The sequence below is a fragment of the Ciconia boyciana genome, chromosome 13 (genome assembly GCF_034638445.1).
Source record: "Ciconia boyciana chromosome 13, ASM3463844v1, whole genome shotgun sequence".
Lineage (NCBI taxonomy): Eukaryota > Metazoa > Chordata > Aves > Ciconiiformes > Ciconiidae > Ciconia > Ciconia boyciana.
In genome coordinates this window covers 3036064-3051216 of record NC_132946.1, presented here as the reverse complement: position 1 = coordinate 3051216, position 15153 = coordinate 3036064, and the positions used below count along the sequence as shown (strand labels likewise).

The 15153-nt window shown below is 43.5% G+C and overlaps 1 protein-coding gene across 6 annotated transcripts in view; it reads right to left on the bottom strand.

The window, feature by feature from the left end:
• Positions 1–15153, bottom strand: part of CACNA1H (calcium voltage-gated channel subunit alpha1 H) — a 260228-nt gene that overhangs the window by 91345 nt on the left and 153730 nt on the right. For all 6 annotated transcript variants that reach the window (XR_012044869.1, XM_072877585.1, XM_072877586.1 and 3 more), the window contains 2 exons: positions 13713–14028; positions 903–995 (listed from right to left, as the gene is read on the bottom strand). Coding sequence is in view for 5 of the 6 variants with exons in the window: in XM_072877585.1 (XP_072733686.1) it covers positions 903–995; positions 13713–14028 (409 nt within the window). In the remaining variant the exon portion in view is untranslated. The remainder of the gene's footprint in view (positions 1–902; positions 996–13712; positions 14029–15153) is intronic.

Sequence of the window (15153 nt, the reverse complement as noted above, 5' to 3'; positions counted from 1 at the left end):
GCGTAAATCTCTACTATGCATGGCCCATTGCTAAAGGCTCAAAAATCACTGGCTTCAGAATGCTATCCATTACTGGGAAACTCTCACACTGCTCTGATCCATGCCTTTCCCACTGCTGGTGGGAGCTGTGGTGTTTTGACTTCCCAAGGCCTTCAAAACCACATTGACGAGGATGGGGTTATATATAAAGAATATCCAGCCACAAAAGCACTTCAAAGTGCCTCCTGCCTGGCACCATGTCCTGCCTGACTTCTACATGGTACTTTTCCCTCTGCTCTCCTGACTTAAATGCTTAACTTTTCCACAGATGTAGACCCCTGGAGAAGGTTGTGCCCACTGTAAAAAAAGAACCTTGCGGACGTGGAATGGCAGCTTCTGAAGGCAACCTGCAGCACCACCAGTAATACTTTGTTTTTAGGAACGACAGCACCATAAGACCTCAGAAAGGTGCACTGCTATTATTACTCTTATTTAAAGGGCTCAGGTGAAGTTCAATAGTTTGAGGGCCCTTCATTGAAATGAGGTGTCCTGTGGCACACTGAGGAGGCTAAAGGAAGAAAAGCTACAGCCTCTCTGCTTTTTGTTCTGATTAGCAGTTGCTTGGCCAAGGCACAATAGTTAGGACGCATCAAGGTAACAAGACCAAGACTGGGAGAATAAGAGGGAGGGAAGGCCATATGGCTTGACAAGCTGTGACCATGCATCACATGTGACACTAAAAAGGACCGTTGTAGCCAATAATCTGTCCCCACAGCACTCATCACAACCTGCACGATTATGCTTTATGGCGGGAGGAGGGCTCTCCCACTCTGAATCCTAGCTGGCTCTTCTCTGTGAAAAGCCCGGGAACAACTTTACCCCACAAGGACAAGGAATGGGAGCATCTCACAGTTCATACTTACTATTATAAGCAATATAAAATATATAAAATTGTAAAAAGAATGTGCATCCATCACATAATACATGATGTCAACCCATCCTTCCAGGGTTATAACCTACAGGAAGACAGAGAAAGAAAGCGTAAGAACAAAAGTAAACCAAAAAGTTAAACATCAGTCTTCTGAAAGTGCCTGGTACTCATCACTCCACCAGCATCTCTCCGGATCCATCCGGACCTGCTGCACTTCTTTTCCCAGTTGGCTTAGGATAGCAGCAATGTGTGACCAAAGGACTGGCCTGAGGTTTCTATAGGAATCTGGTACAATTAAAATGATAAAACATTACAATAAAACATCTGAAACATTGGTTCTGAGCCGGTGTAAAGAAATTCCAAGGAGGGATTATAAACAAAGCAAAAGCCTCTCTGTGCAGAGATCTGGGCTTTTACCTTAGGCTCCTGGTTTTATAATGCTACCCATAAAATTCCCAAGTTTTTAAGTCAATTTTGTTTCTGTAAAACCAATTTCTTTGTGATTCCTACTGGCTCACCGTTACAACTGCATCACCAATATCATAGTGGGAAAGCATCTGAATGGAAGAGAGTTAGTTTAATTAAATGTAGAATTGATTTCATACTCGTTTTCTCAGTCTTCCTTCCACTAAAAAAGAAGCTGAGGATTTAATTAACACCACACAGGCTGTGTGCAGAGCAAAGCAAATTCTGCCATGTAATTTACACTTTTTATTTAGACAAAATATACCAAACTTCTAGTGCTATCTTGCTACTAGTCCTAGAGCTGAAATTCCAGCACAATTTCCATCAAAATCAAAGCTCCTGTCTGAATTTACTTGCACTGACGTACCCTATTCGCTACACCTCATGTGAGCCTTGGTGGTCCTAGCATAAACCCAGAATTGCCGCCTGCCTCCAATTTCAGTGCATCATTCCTGATTTAAGCCATGTTTGCAGTGAAGGAACTGTGAATTAGCTCGCTGTGAACAAGAAAAGGATCAAGCTTCATCGGCGTAGAGGACTTTCCGTATGGCGTGTCCGGAAAAGATGATCCGTAAAGCACTTGCTGTTGAAGCAGTGAATAAAATAATGTTCTCGTCACACCTGGAGCATCAGGACAAAACACTTGCAGGGAAGTCAGACATGAATCCTCGCCACTTTTCTCCTGTTTTTTTACTCAAGGAGCTGGAAGAAGCTCCTAGATATGGATCTTTGGTACATGACCATATCTGCAAGGGGGAGAGCATTGCTGTACACACAACCATCAGTACTCACAGGTTCCCTGAGACTGTCAGAACACCTTGCATCAGCTCATGGGTGCTGGAAGAGAAAACTACCTACTCTTGATTCCTCTCACCCTAAAGTCAAACGTGGTGATACCTTACCAGCAAGTTTTCAAACTCATTTCCCATGTTGAAGCACGCGTAACTTAGCACCCACCATGCAGCTGAGTGAGAAGAAGCCCGTGAATACAGCTCCACACTAAAACCAATAAACATGATCTGCCAAGGAGCAGGTAAAAATTGTCTCTGCAGCTGTTTTACTCTGTCAGCATTGCTAAAGACTTTGAGCAATCAGGTCTGATGACATGCTGGCTGCATTTACACAAAGTGCACCCACCTCTACCTGCGTTAGATATTCTTTCATATCGCATCCTCGCTGCTGGTTAGCGATGTACAGGTATCAGACAGCAATACTATGCTTCCAGTGGCATGGGTTTAATGAAACCAAAAAGAATGCTTTTGGTCAACATGAACCCCAGAGATCAATCTGTCATAGAAAGTTTTCAGCAACAGACACATTTTTTTTGTGTGGATGCAAGTGCTGTTGTTCACCCTGGAGCCTGAGAAGGGGTTAAGCTGTCTGGGCAGACACAGGCAGAAATCAGTCTGTTCAGTGGTGTGAAACGGACAAGCAATCAAACTCAAACTGCCTTTTTCTGCCTTTCCTTTAACACGGTTGAAACATTTATAGAGAGCAAAGTTCTTCTTGGCCACGTTCCTTGCCTGTGTGGGCTGTGTACCACAGCCGATCATCTCTTGCACTCGATGCCTGTGTTTCACGGGGAAACTGGAGGGATCAAGTTGGGAGGTGATACAAGGCTAAACCAAATCACTGCCAACTGCCTAAGAAATAGTCTCCTTTGTGCTGTTCAAAGTCTTCTTCCTTCCTTCCCCTCTATTTGGATGGGCATTTCAGAGTCAGGCTGCCACAGCAGGTGCTCCATCCATTTACACTTGAGGATGAAAAATGAACCCAGGACTCCAAACAGACTGGATGCACCTCTTCCCCAAATTTGCATTTGGCTGGCAATCCTCAAATCGAATGTATTAAAACGATTAAACACAGAGCCCTCTCTACAAAAGGAGTTACCTGAGGGTTGCTGTTGGGCTTCTGCAGCACTGCCAGCTCCCCACCTGGGAAGCAGTTGCCGAGACAAGAGTGAAGGCCAGCCAACAGTTATAGAGGTATTTTTCTTGCACGCTAGACAGCATTTTCAGCAAGAATCAATCAACACACCACATTTCTCCTCTGGAGGGCTGCAAATGCTCATCCGGCTCTCAGAATATTTAAGATGTAATTAGAATTTGCATTATTTACTACTCACTTGTAAACCAAAGGGATACAGGAGGGATAAACAGACCGCTGGGCTTTTGTTCTCCTGTTTGACATCTTTGTGGATTCATTCTTGGACTCATCACCCAGTATAAATGCAGCAGTACCTAGGGGAAGGATTCCTGAGCTGCCGAGGATTAGACAGTACTAGCAATCCTGTAAGAGAACATGCTCACAGACATCTGTCTTCTTTTTTTTAATCAAATAGCTCTGGAGAAATGCAGGACAACACACATGCATAGCCACCTGTCTGGACTGAAACAGCATCTGTGATTTCTACAGCCTGATTCTTGCCATGCTGCGGACTTCTTTCCTGCTGTCCTTCAAAGTGCTCCAAATGACTTTACGAGTACATTTTTACCTACTCCAAGATCTCATTGCATATCCTCAGCAAGGCCTTGGTGTAAATGGGAACCAGACCATTTGAATTTGCCAACAGCTGGTCCATACACCACAAACTAAACTCTTGAACTATTTTTGGCACCAAGTCAAAGGCATCTGCACTGGTGCAAGGTTCACTGCTGCAATGCACAGTTTGATCCTACACACTTATTCTCAGACCAGATGAACTCAGAGGCAAAGCTAGCAACTCTCGCTATTCTCCCAAGAACACGGATATATTTTTTTCAGCATTGCTTTGCCTCCTGTTCCTTCCTTGGGGCACCCTGAATGCAGTATCACCTGCTTCGCTAAGAAGAAATGACTTCCTCTTCTCTTCACTTTCCAATCTCATTAATCCAGTTGACTGCAGCTCCAGCATTTGGCCCTCCAAGCCCTTTATAGATGTATTCCAAGGACCTGGAGCACCTTTCTTGTGCTTTCCAATCTCAGCAATCCATTCTCAGTAATTAAATTCTGTTCAAGCCATGGTTGTTCACAGACAGACATATTAAATAGTGTCTCCAAATGTACCAGTTCAAAGCTTCCAATAAATGCAACATACAATTATTTATCAACAGAGATAAGATGGCAAGAAACACGTTTCCTAATTCCGCTCTGATGAAAAAGATGTGCAAGATACGTGGCACACCAAAATTGGCAGCTGCAGGGAAATAGCTGAAAGATTCAATTAAGATGATTGGCAAGGTTGTCCTGGAGGGTGCTGCCGACTGTAATCACACGCTGCAGATCCAGTGGGAAAGGAGATGCTGCTCCCTTAGCACAGGGAAATGATTTTTGCCTTCAAAGGATCGAGACTCTGGGCAGAGAACGGAGCTGTCCTCTAACCCATCAGAGATCCTGTATGATGCTCAGTCTGATTCTCCTTGCCTGCTCATTCAGTTCTTTACCTCTTACACAGAAGGGGCAGGGAAGGGATAAACCATTTGTCTCCCATTAACAGATATGAGGCTGAGTACTAAAGCCCTGAGCCTTGTGTCTGATCCTCTCTCCCATCACTGCAAGGATTTAACAGAAAGCTCACTCAGTTGAATGCAAAGAACATTTTGACTTCATGGATCTTTGGCTTGGACACCATTCATGCAGTCCCCAGTCAGGCACTCCCTGATCACCATAGTAATATGAGCAGGACGAGAGTGGACAATCAGATTAAAAAAAAAGTAATGTCTTCTGTTCTGTGATTCTGACCCTCTTGGTTTGCTCATGCCACACTAATTTCACCAGTTGTAACAAAGATGCTCGTCTGATTTATAGTAGCATAACTGGGGACAGAATCAGGTCTTCTAGTCAAGCTAATCAGAATCAATCTAAAACTCCAGAGTGAAAATCACAAGGGAGATGTAGATTAAAGATACTGGCAATTAACTCAGATCTCCTCACTGTTCCCAGGGAGACAGGAGGCTTACTTTGTTTTTTCTGGGGTCACTTCAAAGGTCTCTGCAGAACAATTTCTTTTATTATGTCAAGAAGTTTTCATCATAAAAATCCTTGTCTTTGAGCTCTGCCAAAATTTTTGCAAGTTCTTGGCTATAATTGATTCAAGAGCAGGTTATTTTTTCCTTTAGTGTCAGTTAAGAAAAAGAAAAAAAGAATCATCCAAGGGGAAAAAAACCTCAACATGCAAACTCCAACCCAAACTACTTTAATTAGTGAAATCAAACACTGAATTACTTTCTGTGTATTAGAAAGCACTAATGGCTAATGCCAGATGGACCGCTGCAGATAGAAATCAACCTTGAGGTACCACTAATCAATCAAGGAAAGTTTGGAAAATTACTGTGTGAAGTGAAGCTGAAAATATTGTAAGAGCTGAACGCACAGCATACAAAACTCCAGCCCGGCCCCGAGGCCTGATCTATCTCATGGCAAGATTTCACTTCTGTGGTTACTTGAACAGACTTCATTTGTAGAGACAGCCTCCCTAAGCATGGGAACCAAAATCAGCATCGCACACTTTGATCAAAACCCCTAAAAAGCATAGCTCTGGCTAAGAGAAATTTCCTTGGTGGTTGATTTTAGAATTGCAGGTGCTTGCTCGACTCGGTGCCTGGCCGAAGCAGGAGATGACAGAGAGACTCAAGGGTTTCCAAACCATTTGAAATGTTCATCTTAATTGACATCTATAATTTGCACTCAGCCTCTTTTTCTTTGGCCTAAATTGGGTCCTTTGGGTACAAGATGGGCATTATCTGCATCAAAATCAATTACGCTGAACCAAACAGCAACTCTGAGGACTGCCACGATTATTTGGTTTTGTTTGCTTTTTATCTCATCATTTCCCTGGCCCCGCTGCAAGGTTTGTTTTTTTTTTTTTCTTATTTTTATAAACCTCATCAAGACAAGCTGCAATACCATAAATTGCGAGAGCTATTAATTACTATGATGGTCTCTAAGTTCTATAAGGCCTTCAGTATTCATTTCTGAAAGCCTCTTATCTACGTATTCTGCCCTCTCGGGCATATTGATTTGGCTAGCAAGCACTGACCAGTGAATAATGGAGTATTCCTTTTCCGTATGCAGAGTGCTTGGCAGCTAATCAAATCACTATTTTTGAAGTCAACTTCACAATTTTAATTATTTCCTCATGACACATGTTGTTAAGTAACCTCTGTGGTCAGAAAAACAGGTTTTACTATATTCTGAGTAATGTCCTTTGAACAGATGCTTTTCCTTTCACTTTGAGGGCCTCTTTACTTTCCAAAGCAACTTTGGCTATTTCTTTATAAATTGAGAGCCTTGCAAAGCATGCATCTGCTCTGAAACGTGGCCCTGCAAAACAGGAAAATAAAAGGAAACTGTGCAACCTTGCATTTCTTTTTGCTTTGTGACCTCTCAAATTTGTTCCACGTAAATGCGATCTCTGGTCAGCATTACCACTTCACAGTGGATCTGGAAAAGCAGAGCAGGGCCAGTGCGCAACAAAGTTGGACATATCGCTGATGCTGTTGTTGGTGGCCCAGAAGCTCACGGAAGTGAATTTACGAGCTTAAAAATGGCATAAAAACGTAACTTTTGCTACAAAAGGAAGGTTAGTTGCCGTCTCTCCGTTTCACACTAAATAATGCAAGATCCCCATCCGATAGCAAAAACATCACTGATTTCAGATGACTGCTGCTTATAACAAATCACATCTTGGTCCATATTCATGAGGTTTGATTTACTGTGATAATTATCCTCTGTCTTCATTGTTTGTGTAAAGTATCTTATGCACAGGGAATGTATTTAACTGTTTAGCTTCAGCAATAATGAGTCCATTATCACAGAGAGTGCCATAAATCAGAGTTTCATAGCAGAGCAAAGCTGAAAGATGAAGAGTCTGCAATGAGAAGGAAACCAAAGCCAGACTGAGATCCTTGCTTACAGATGAGTGTACCATATAGCAATTATATGAATGACAGCGCTTCTCCAGACACCACTGTCTGGAACACAGCAGCAGTTTGGGGTACTGGCCCAAATGCAAAAAGCAAGGATTTTTGTTAATTGTATTGTTTCAAATTATATTAGAGACTGTTAGGGACAAAGAGTGCACAGCTTCAAGCACAACTAGCCCTCTCTGCAGGACTATGACACAAAACACATCAGGTGTCCAAGTGTCTAAGCTTTACTCATTCACACTCATCAGAGGCGGGGGGGTGTCTCGTTCTCCTGGATGGATCTGCCAACTCAACACAGCCTGGAGATGGTCGTGTGGGGACATCAGGGTAAAGGAGCTGAACCTTTGGCTTAGCATACAAGACTTACGTAGGCTATGTACAATTCAGTGCAAGGTGCAACAGCAGCAACTGATCATGGAGCAGGTTTGGGGCAATCAAACCAAAGTAAGATTTCACTGTAAGAATTGTTGATGCACCTCAAGACCAGTAGCTTTTTCACCGCCTAACTGGAGTCCAGATTAAGCCCTGCCTTGCTGCAAGCATCCCTCTTTCTGCTCTGAATAAGAGAATCTATGATTGAGGTAGGACGAAACCCTTCCAAAGCTACAGAGTTTGCAGCAGGTTTCTGTGCCACGCTGGGTCCCTCCAATACCTCCCGTAGGTTAGCAGGCCCAGACCTGGAATCAGGATGGCCTCTCTGACTTGTGCTATATGGGACAATTCCTTCTAGCCTTCAAAATGAAGGAGATTTTTCAAAAGCAACTAATCCTCTTGGAAGCACACTCTGAGATGCTTTAAAGGGGCTGGATATTTTTAGATTGGGTGTTCAGCATGAAAGCTCTTCAAATGCAGAAAAGGATGTTTATTTGGCTGACCAAATTAAGAAAAGCAACACCAACAAAACTCAAACCCCATCATTTAGAGTGAAATATTTTTGGTGATCCAAAACAAATTCAAATCTAGTGACAAAGCATCATCTTGAAGTAGTAGAAATGAAAAGCTTAGAACTCTTTTCCCTTTTTTCTCCCCAGCCAAAACTTCTTGCCAAATTCAGCAGAGATAAGCACTGTTGACACATATCATCAGTTTAAAATATGAACCATTTGACAAAATGTCCTTCTGGCCAAAAAAGTATCTACTCAATGAACTCTGAAAACATGAGCACCCAGTGTGACAGCTGCTTCTGAAAAACATGGCCCACAAAACTATATGTTGCACCCACAAATACAATTAATACAATTGCAGTCGGAAGCCTCAGGCTCTTTCACTTCCCTCTGCTTCAGTGTGCCTTTTGGCTGTTCCCCCAAATCTTTATGAGTACTGAAAGTGGAAGAACAGAGGTTGCAGCAGACAAGCAAGTGGTGTATTAGTAGCATCTTGTGTGCAATACTCTCGAGACGGGGGGGTAACTGTTCCTGAGCTGCCATTTTGTGAGGAACTGGACTGAAGTATCCTGAGGTCCCAGTAACAAAGCAAGAAAAGCAGGGCCCAAAAGGTGCCTATTAATATCCGTGTGACAGCCCAGCTAAGAGGAAGATGTGCGAGTAGGAACCGAGAGGAATGACCCTGCCAATTCTGTCCTGCCAGCAGGTTCCAGGATGGAGGTGTGTGCTTACTCTAAGGGAAGGCGACGTTAGAGCTTCAGGTCTTGTCTCCTCGAATGAGATCTGTTCTTGACTGAGTGACAGCGTAGACGAGGAGGGACTTCAAGCTCATTCTTGTGTTTGGCCATAGCAGAAGTGCATTGAAGTGCATGTCATTTTTCCTTTAATTCGAATGGAAGATATTGTTCCCATTACAGATTTAGCTGAAAGATTTCCAGGCAAGGGAGAAATCCTCAGGGAGGGATTTCAATCATGATGAACAGAGGCTGAAACAATGTGAAGTGGGCAACGGCTGTGGAACAGATCAGGGCACCAAACAATGGTGAAATGAGACAAATGAACCTTTCTCTTTCCAAACCAGCAATCTTCCCCCAAGGTCTGTACCTTCTCAGCTGGCCCACCTACAGGCACAGCTAGCAGGGGTGGAGAGCCTGGCAGAAGCAGAGTCAGCAACACGGAGACAAAACAAGCTCCTCATCAGCACATAGCACAGGGTCAAAATGAATAAAGCCTTGATTAGATGGAGATAGCTTACACAAGCTCCCAGGGGCTTTTTTTGACAAGCTAGAGCACAGAAGAGGTAACTTCATGTCGAAACAAAAGGGCTGTTTCGGCAGGTTGCCTGCAGCATACGGCTGTCACTGCCAGCTGTCGTACCTGCTCAGCATCCTGCCGTCACCTTAGGAGTAAAGTATCCGCAGAAGGACAAATGAAGGAAGAAGTGGGTGGCATCAATTCCCCCACTTTCCCACCCCAAACTTGTCCTCTCTCCTGAGCTGGTCACCCACACCTTCGTGGCTGTAACATGCTCCTAGCTTTGGTGAGACCAGGTGCAAAGAGAAGTTCTCCGTCTAAGCACAGCATCAAGATAACACCTTGAACTCTTGCTGCTGCTGACAGCTCCTTTAATGCCGCTCTATTTCCAGACATCTTTCTTCAGAAGGTGATTCAGCTTTTCCTTTCTTGGGCATTCTTATCATGTCGTATGCCTGCTGGGCTGTCTTCGGCTCTCGTGAACACAACCAGGCTTTTTTTTTTTTCCCTGACAGCAGCAAGGGGGCTGCTGAATGCAAAACAGTCTCCTCTGAGAATTCCCTCGCTAGGGCCTTCTGATGATGGGCCAGAGATGTGTTACTTGTATGACTCGATTAACTTGTTAACTGAGATGTCTTCTTAAGCAAAACCTCGTAGAAGCAATATGCACTCAGAATAACATAAGCCAGAAACAAAATCTTAAATCTGAGAGCTGCATCCAAGGACTAATTTCAAGAGGGTCTTTCATTACAGAAGCCCTTTAGAAAATGCAGCTACTTCTGATATACAACGTGTGAAGAAGAGGCCATAGAAAAGGTAACTCAGCCAGCGCCAGCAGTGTCAGAGCCCCTCTGAACTGCCAAACCTTTTCTCTTGTACTGGATGGACATTTCCCGAAATGTCTATGTAATTTTTTCCTGTACATTTGCTGTCAAAGTTCAGTTCTTCCAACTACATCCTGGAAGGAGGCACAGAGGAACAGCTTCTTCCCTTGATCTCATCTTGGTTCTGCCTAGCTGAATGTTATTGTTCCTTCAACTTTGCCTCACTAGTTTTGCCAAAAGCATTGCCTCCTGACGTAAAGTGCTATTATAGGTCTTACTTTTCTGGAAGTCAGACATGAAATCATCCAAGCAATGGTTCTATAGTTTGCAAAGGAACCTAAATCATCTCTTCTTCCCAAACCGTGTATCTTACCAGCCATCCAACCCCCTTTTGTTCTAGTGGGGTTTCCGCATTCAGGCCTGGCCATACTGAGACTGATGGTTAGGAAGGTGGCAGTGTTTTGGTTGCTCCACTGAGTCTGTCAGTAATTCAAATTAAATTGGACTTTGGTTAGGTGGGTAATTCATCATTTGCAGCGTGACAACAATACCTGTAATTACTGCTCTTATTGTTGTGGCTGAAATTCATGTGCAATAAAGGGATCTTAATATCATGCCAAACCTCACAGTTAATTTAGGTTCCATCTCCTTTCATTTATTCTGTAATAAGCTAATTAGTTCACATAATTTGCCATTGAACATGCCTTTGTAACAAATATATACATGAATTAGCCTATTACACAACAAATGAGGGGAATCAAAACATGAATCATTTGCAGGATTACATAAGGAATTATTATCCTTTCAAACACCCATGGATGCAGCCATCGTCTTTATTGCTTTAAGATTTTATTATTTGCACTAGGTTGGTTCTCATGTCCAATGCCTCTGACTTAACTCTTCTGCTTGGAAGGTCAACAATGCATTTCAATGCATTTGGTACACCCCGCTGCCATGTGCCAGGTTACTTGCAAGTTCAGGATCACTACCATGAAGTTAAACGTCTTTCAGCTTGGCTGCCTAAATCCAAATTCTGGCAGCTGAAAGAACTTGGCCATACTGCTAGCCTCCTGCCTTGGTGCACCATTCGCAAGGACATTTTGGAGTAGAGAACTTTTCACCAACCTCCCTTCTGACAGCTCTTAAATCATGCTAGATTTCCAACTCATTTGGGGTAAATCATGAGGGATGCTCTATCCAGCTGAGTCCTAAGATTGCCATTATGCAAACTGGAGGCTTGCCAGACCTTGAGGTTCTGTCCACCATTATAACTCTTGCAAAGTACCACGTATTTGTTATTCCCCAGAAGGTATCAGGACAATTGGACCAGTCTCATCCAGAACACAGCAGAGTGCTTTCTGCTCAGTAATTCAATACGAATTCACAGGGAAGCTCCTGAGCGACTAAAACCATCAGTTCTACTTTCTGCACTACTACTTTGAGGCCTCATCTAACTGCTGACCTGGTGCTACCCAGCTTCAACCATTAAATGTAATGAGAGCACAACTCAATAGCTTTATTTGCTAAATGTCCTCTGCTTACAGCAATTGCTTTGATTTAGCATCCAACCTCTTGCAGTACTGATTTACTCTTTCCATATCAAAGTTAAGCAAGCACGTTACTCCCAACAGCTGCTTCTTTACCTGGAGTTATATGGTTTTCAGCTTCTAAAAGTGAGTCCTTACTTCTAAAAGGAATAAAGATGTAAGGAGAGCTTTTGGCTGGAAATAGTCTTTAGCATTTGGATGGCCTAAGCAGCACTAAAACCAATCATAAACCTCCTGGCAGCTGCCAAAATGATCTATGGATACAATATCCAACTTTGCCAGACACTCTGCTCTGCCCAAAGGAATCAGTTGAAACCTCTGCTGTGGCTGGTGTGTTCTTCCTGGCTTAAAACTGTACATTTTCAGGCTGAGGAAATGAAAATACCAACATGAAATGAAAACCTGCAGCCTGCAAAAAGGCTCAGGAAGTAAAAAGGAAGCAGGACCCCTCGAGAAGCACCTGCTCATTTTCAATGCACTAGCACAGGCACTCTGCAACGCATTGCCCTCTGCCCTTTCTCTGGCAAGAACATTGCTGTCCCATGGTGGGAGCCAGACGGGACCTCTTGGGCACATCCATCAAGCTCTGTCAAAGAGCTATGCAAGAGCAGAAAAAGGAGAATGCAAGTGCAGCCAGAGACCTACCTACTATCCTCGCTTTGATCTCCCTCTTTCCTTTATGCAACACTCATTACCAGTCAGGCATATCCAAAATTACTATGGCAGCTCCTCTCTTGACATCCTGATTCCAGGAAAGAGCCAAAGCATTTTTAAAAACATGGCCTAGTAGAGACTTGGCATCTGCCCGAACCCTTCGGGATTCGGTTTTGAGCCTCTGACACCAGCAGCAGTGTGATTCAAGGTGTGCTACTGCGACAGCGCGAGAGCAAACGATGCTCAGAGCTAGCAATCACCCCTTTACCACTCCCAGATGAAAACTGAAAGTTATTAAGTTCATATTATAACATGGAACTAGAAGGAAATTCATAAATGAAATTTAGAGCTCTGAATGAGTAATTATTCATTGTTCACAGAACTAAAAGGAGAATTTTTTTCTCTTTTAGGAATAGATGTCACCTACACTTCAGGAGGACTAAATAAAACAGGGCATCTAGCCAAAAGCATAAAGAAATTTGTATTAAAACCAGAAAGTGCAAATCAAAAATGGAAAACAGTACATGGATCATTTAAAATAGGCTAGCCCTAAGAGACCATAGCCTCTGGACTGTGTAGATGAGTTATCCAATGTCCCAGAGCTACAAATGCTTTGAAAATGCTTCAGTTGCTGGAGTGTTTTTGTCACCTGTAAAGGCTCCCCCAGTCTGAGCTAGAAGCACTTTGGTCTCTAGTGAAGAGCTGCATAGGTCTGGATCAAGAGAGACTCAAATTCCATGCGAGCAGTATCTCTTCACAGGTATTCCAGCCAGAACGGACCATTAGGATTATTTCTTCCTCCCTCCAGCATACCATGCTAACCAGTATAACCCTGCAATTCTAGAATCAAGCCCAAACCATGCCATCGAGTTAGTTCCTACATTTTTGGATGACATTAAGTCTTGCTTAAGGACTTGGACAACACTCTCCATTTCCTGATACTACAGCAATAAAGACCCTAACTTTCAAAAATCCCTGGGATTTATCCAGGTCTGATTTGCAGTGCTAGAACTTGCCATACTTTTGTCTGCCTCAAGAAGTATTTTCCCCCCTTCTAAAATGCACTGAAAAAATGGTTGTTCTCTCCAAATGCTCTCTTGCAACATTTGTGCAGGTTATTGTCTGATTCATTTACTCGATGTGTCTTTATTTGCGTTTTCACGCAGGTGCAAGCAAATTCCTTTCTCCTCTGATGCATCTATCAAAATCTTTCCAGGCAAAAGATGACAAAACAAAAAGAAACAGAAAAATCTTTAGGAGAATCCTACCTGAAAAATAGCTATCCAGGCATATCCAATATTATCAAAATTAATAGCTCCGTTGTGTGGGTTTACGTCCCCTGCCATGCATACGTTGTAATACTGGTTCCAGTTTATGCAGGCATTCCTGCTGCTGAAGTCAGGGTTGTATAAACTTGGGGTGTAGGAGTCCATGCTCAAGGTGCACTCCACCTTGTACTCCTTCCTGTTTGGGATGTTGGAGCATTTCTGCATGCCGTTTTCACGATGCGATGAGCAGATGAATGGATTCTCCTCTGCTTCGTCTGTCCGGTAGTACGGATGCAGGAAGGTAAGGTTGTATGTCCTGGAGGGGGAAGAAAGAGAAGGATGAGAACAAATGATGCACCCCTTGTTTCACCAGCAGCAAAAGGCGCTGGTTCCTCTCCCTGGTTTGGGTGTGTTATTTCTCTTTTGCCCTTCAGCCCCATCAGACTGGGGCCAGGAAGCCACAGTTGAGATATCAGCCCCTACCTCTGCCTACAAAGCTTTTTGCTTACAGCATCCTGTGAGGCACCAGGGATCTTTCAGTTAAAGATCAGCTTGAGCTCTCCCAAGCAAACAGGGCAGTTGAAAGTTGAAATGAGAGGGTATAGAGAGAAAAACCCCAGCAGGCCAGGTGCTTCCCAAAAAATCTAGGGAACTTTTTGTTTCCATCTAAGGATTTTAAGATAGCTCTTCTGATGCTCAGAACACGCTTCAGAAAAGCTGATGGCAAAGCCACTTTCCAATAAATTTGCCCCTCAGCACCTCTCCGGGATGAGGGAGCTGAACTTTAACAAGGAGAGATCCAGCCACAGGCCATCTCAAATTCCTTCCGTACTTACATAAGAAAAGAAAGAGCCCACATTAATGGGAACTGTATGCTTACTGCATATCTGATTTAATTGGCCTGGATAAAGTTTATGGCTCTGTTACAGCTAAGATAAGCAAGTGCTCTAATTGCAGCATGGCAGGGATGTGCCTTTTCCCAAGCCACGCTCTGGGGCAGATCAGCGAGCATCCAGAGCCCAGGACTTTGCATGCTGTTTGATTAGCATTAGTGAGACCCACCGGCACTCACACTGCTGAAGCACTACTCAGAATGAGAAGGTCCAAAGTCCTAGAGCTGACTTTATCTGCTGTGTTCAAAGCTGCAGGGAGCCAAGATGCTATATCATCAGTCAGGAGATAAGGGAAAAGGCAACACACAAATTATACGACCAAGTGAGATGTGGGTAGAAGGTAAGTAGGTAATTCTTCAAGACAGGACAGCTGTATTTTTATCTGTTTCCAAATGTACCTAACTATTGAATAAATTTGGCTCTAATGAGTGCCAAGCTAGTGTTATTCCATACAATTGCTTGAAATTGCTCCCCAAAACCCCCGAGTCAAGCAGCAGTCACTCAGCAACCGCACTTTGAGACAGCAGTTGCTGCAGGGCAGGGCTGAG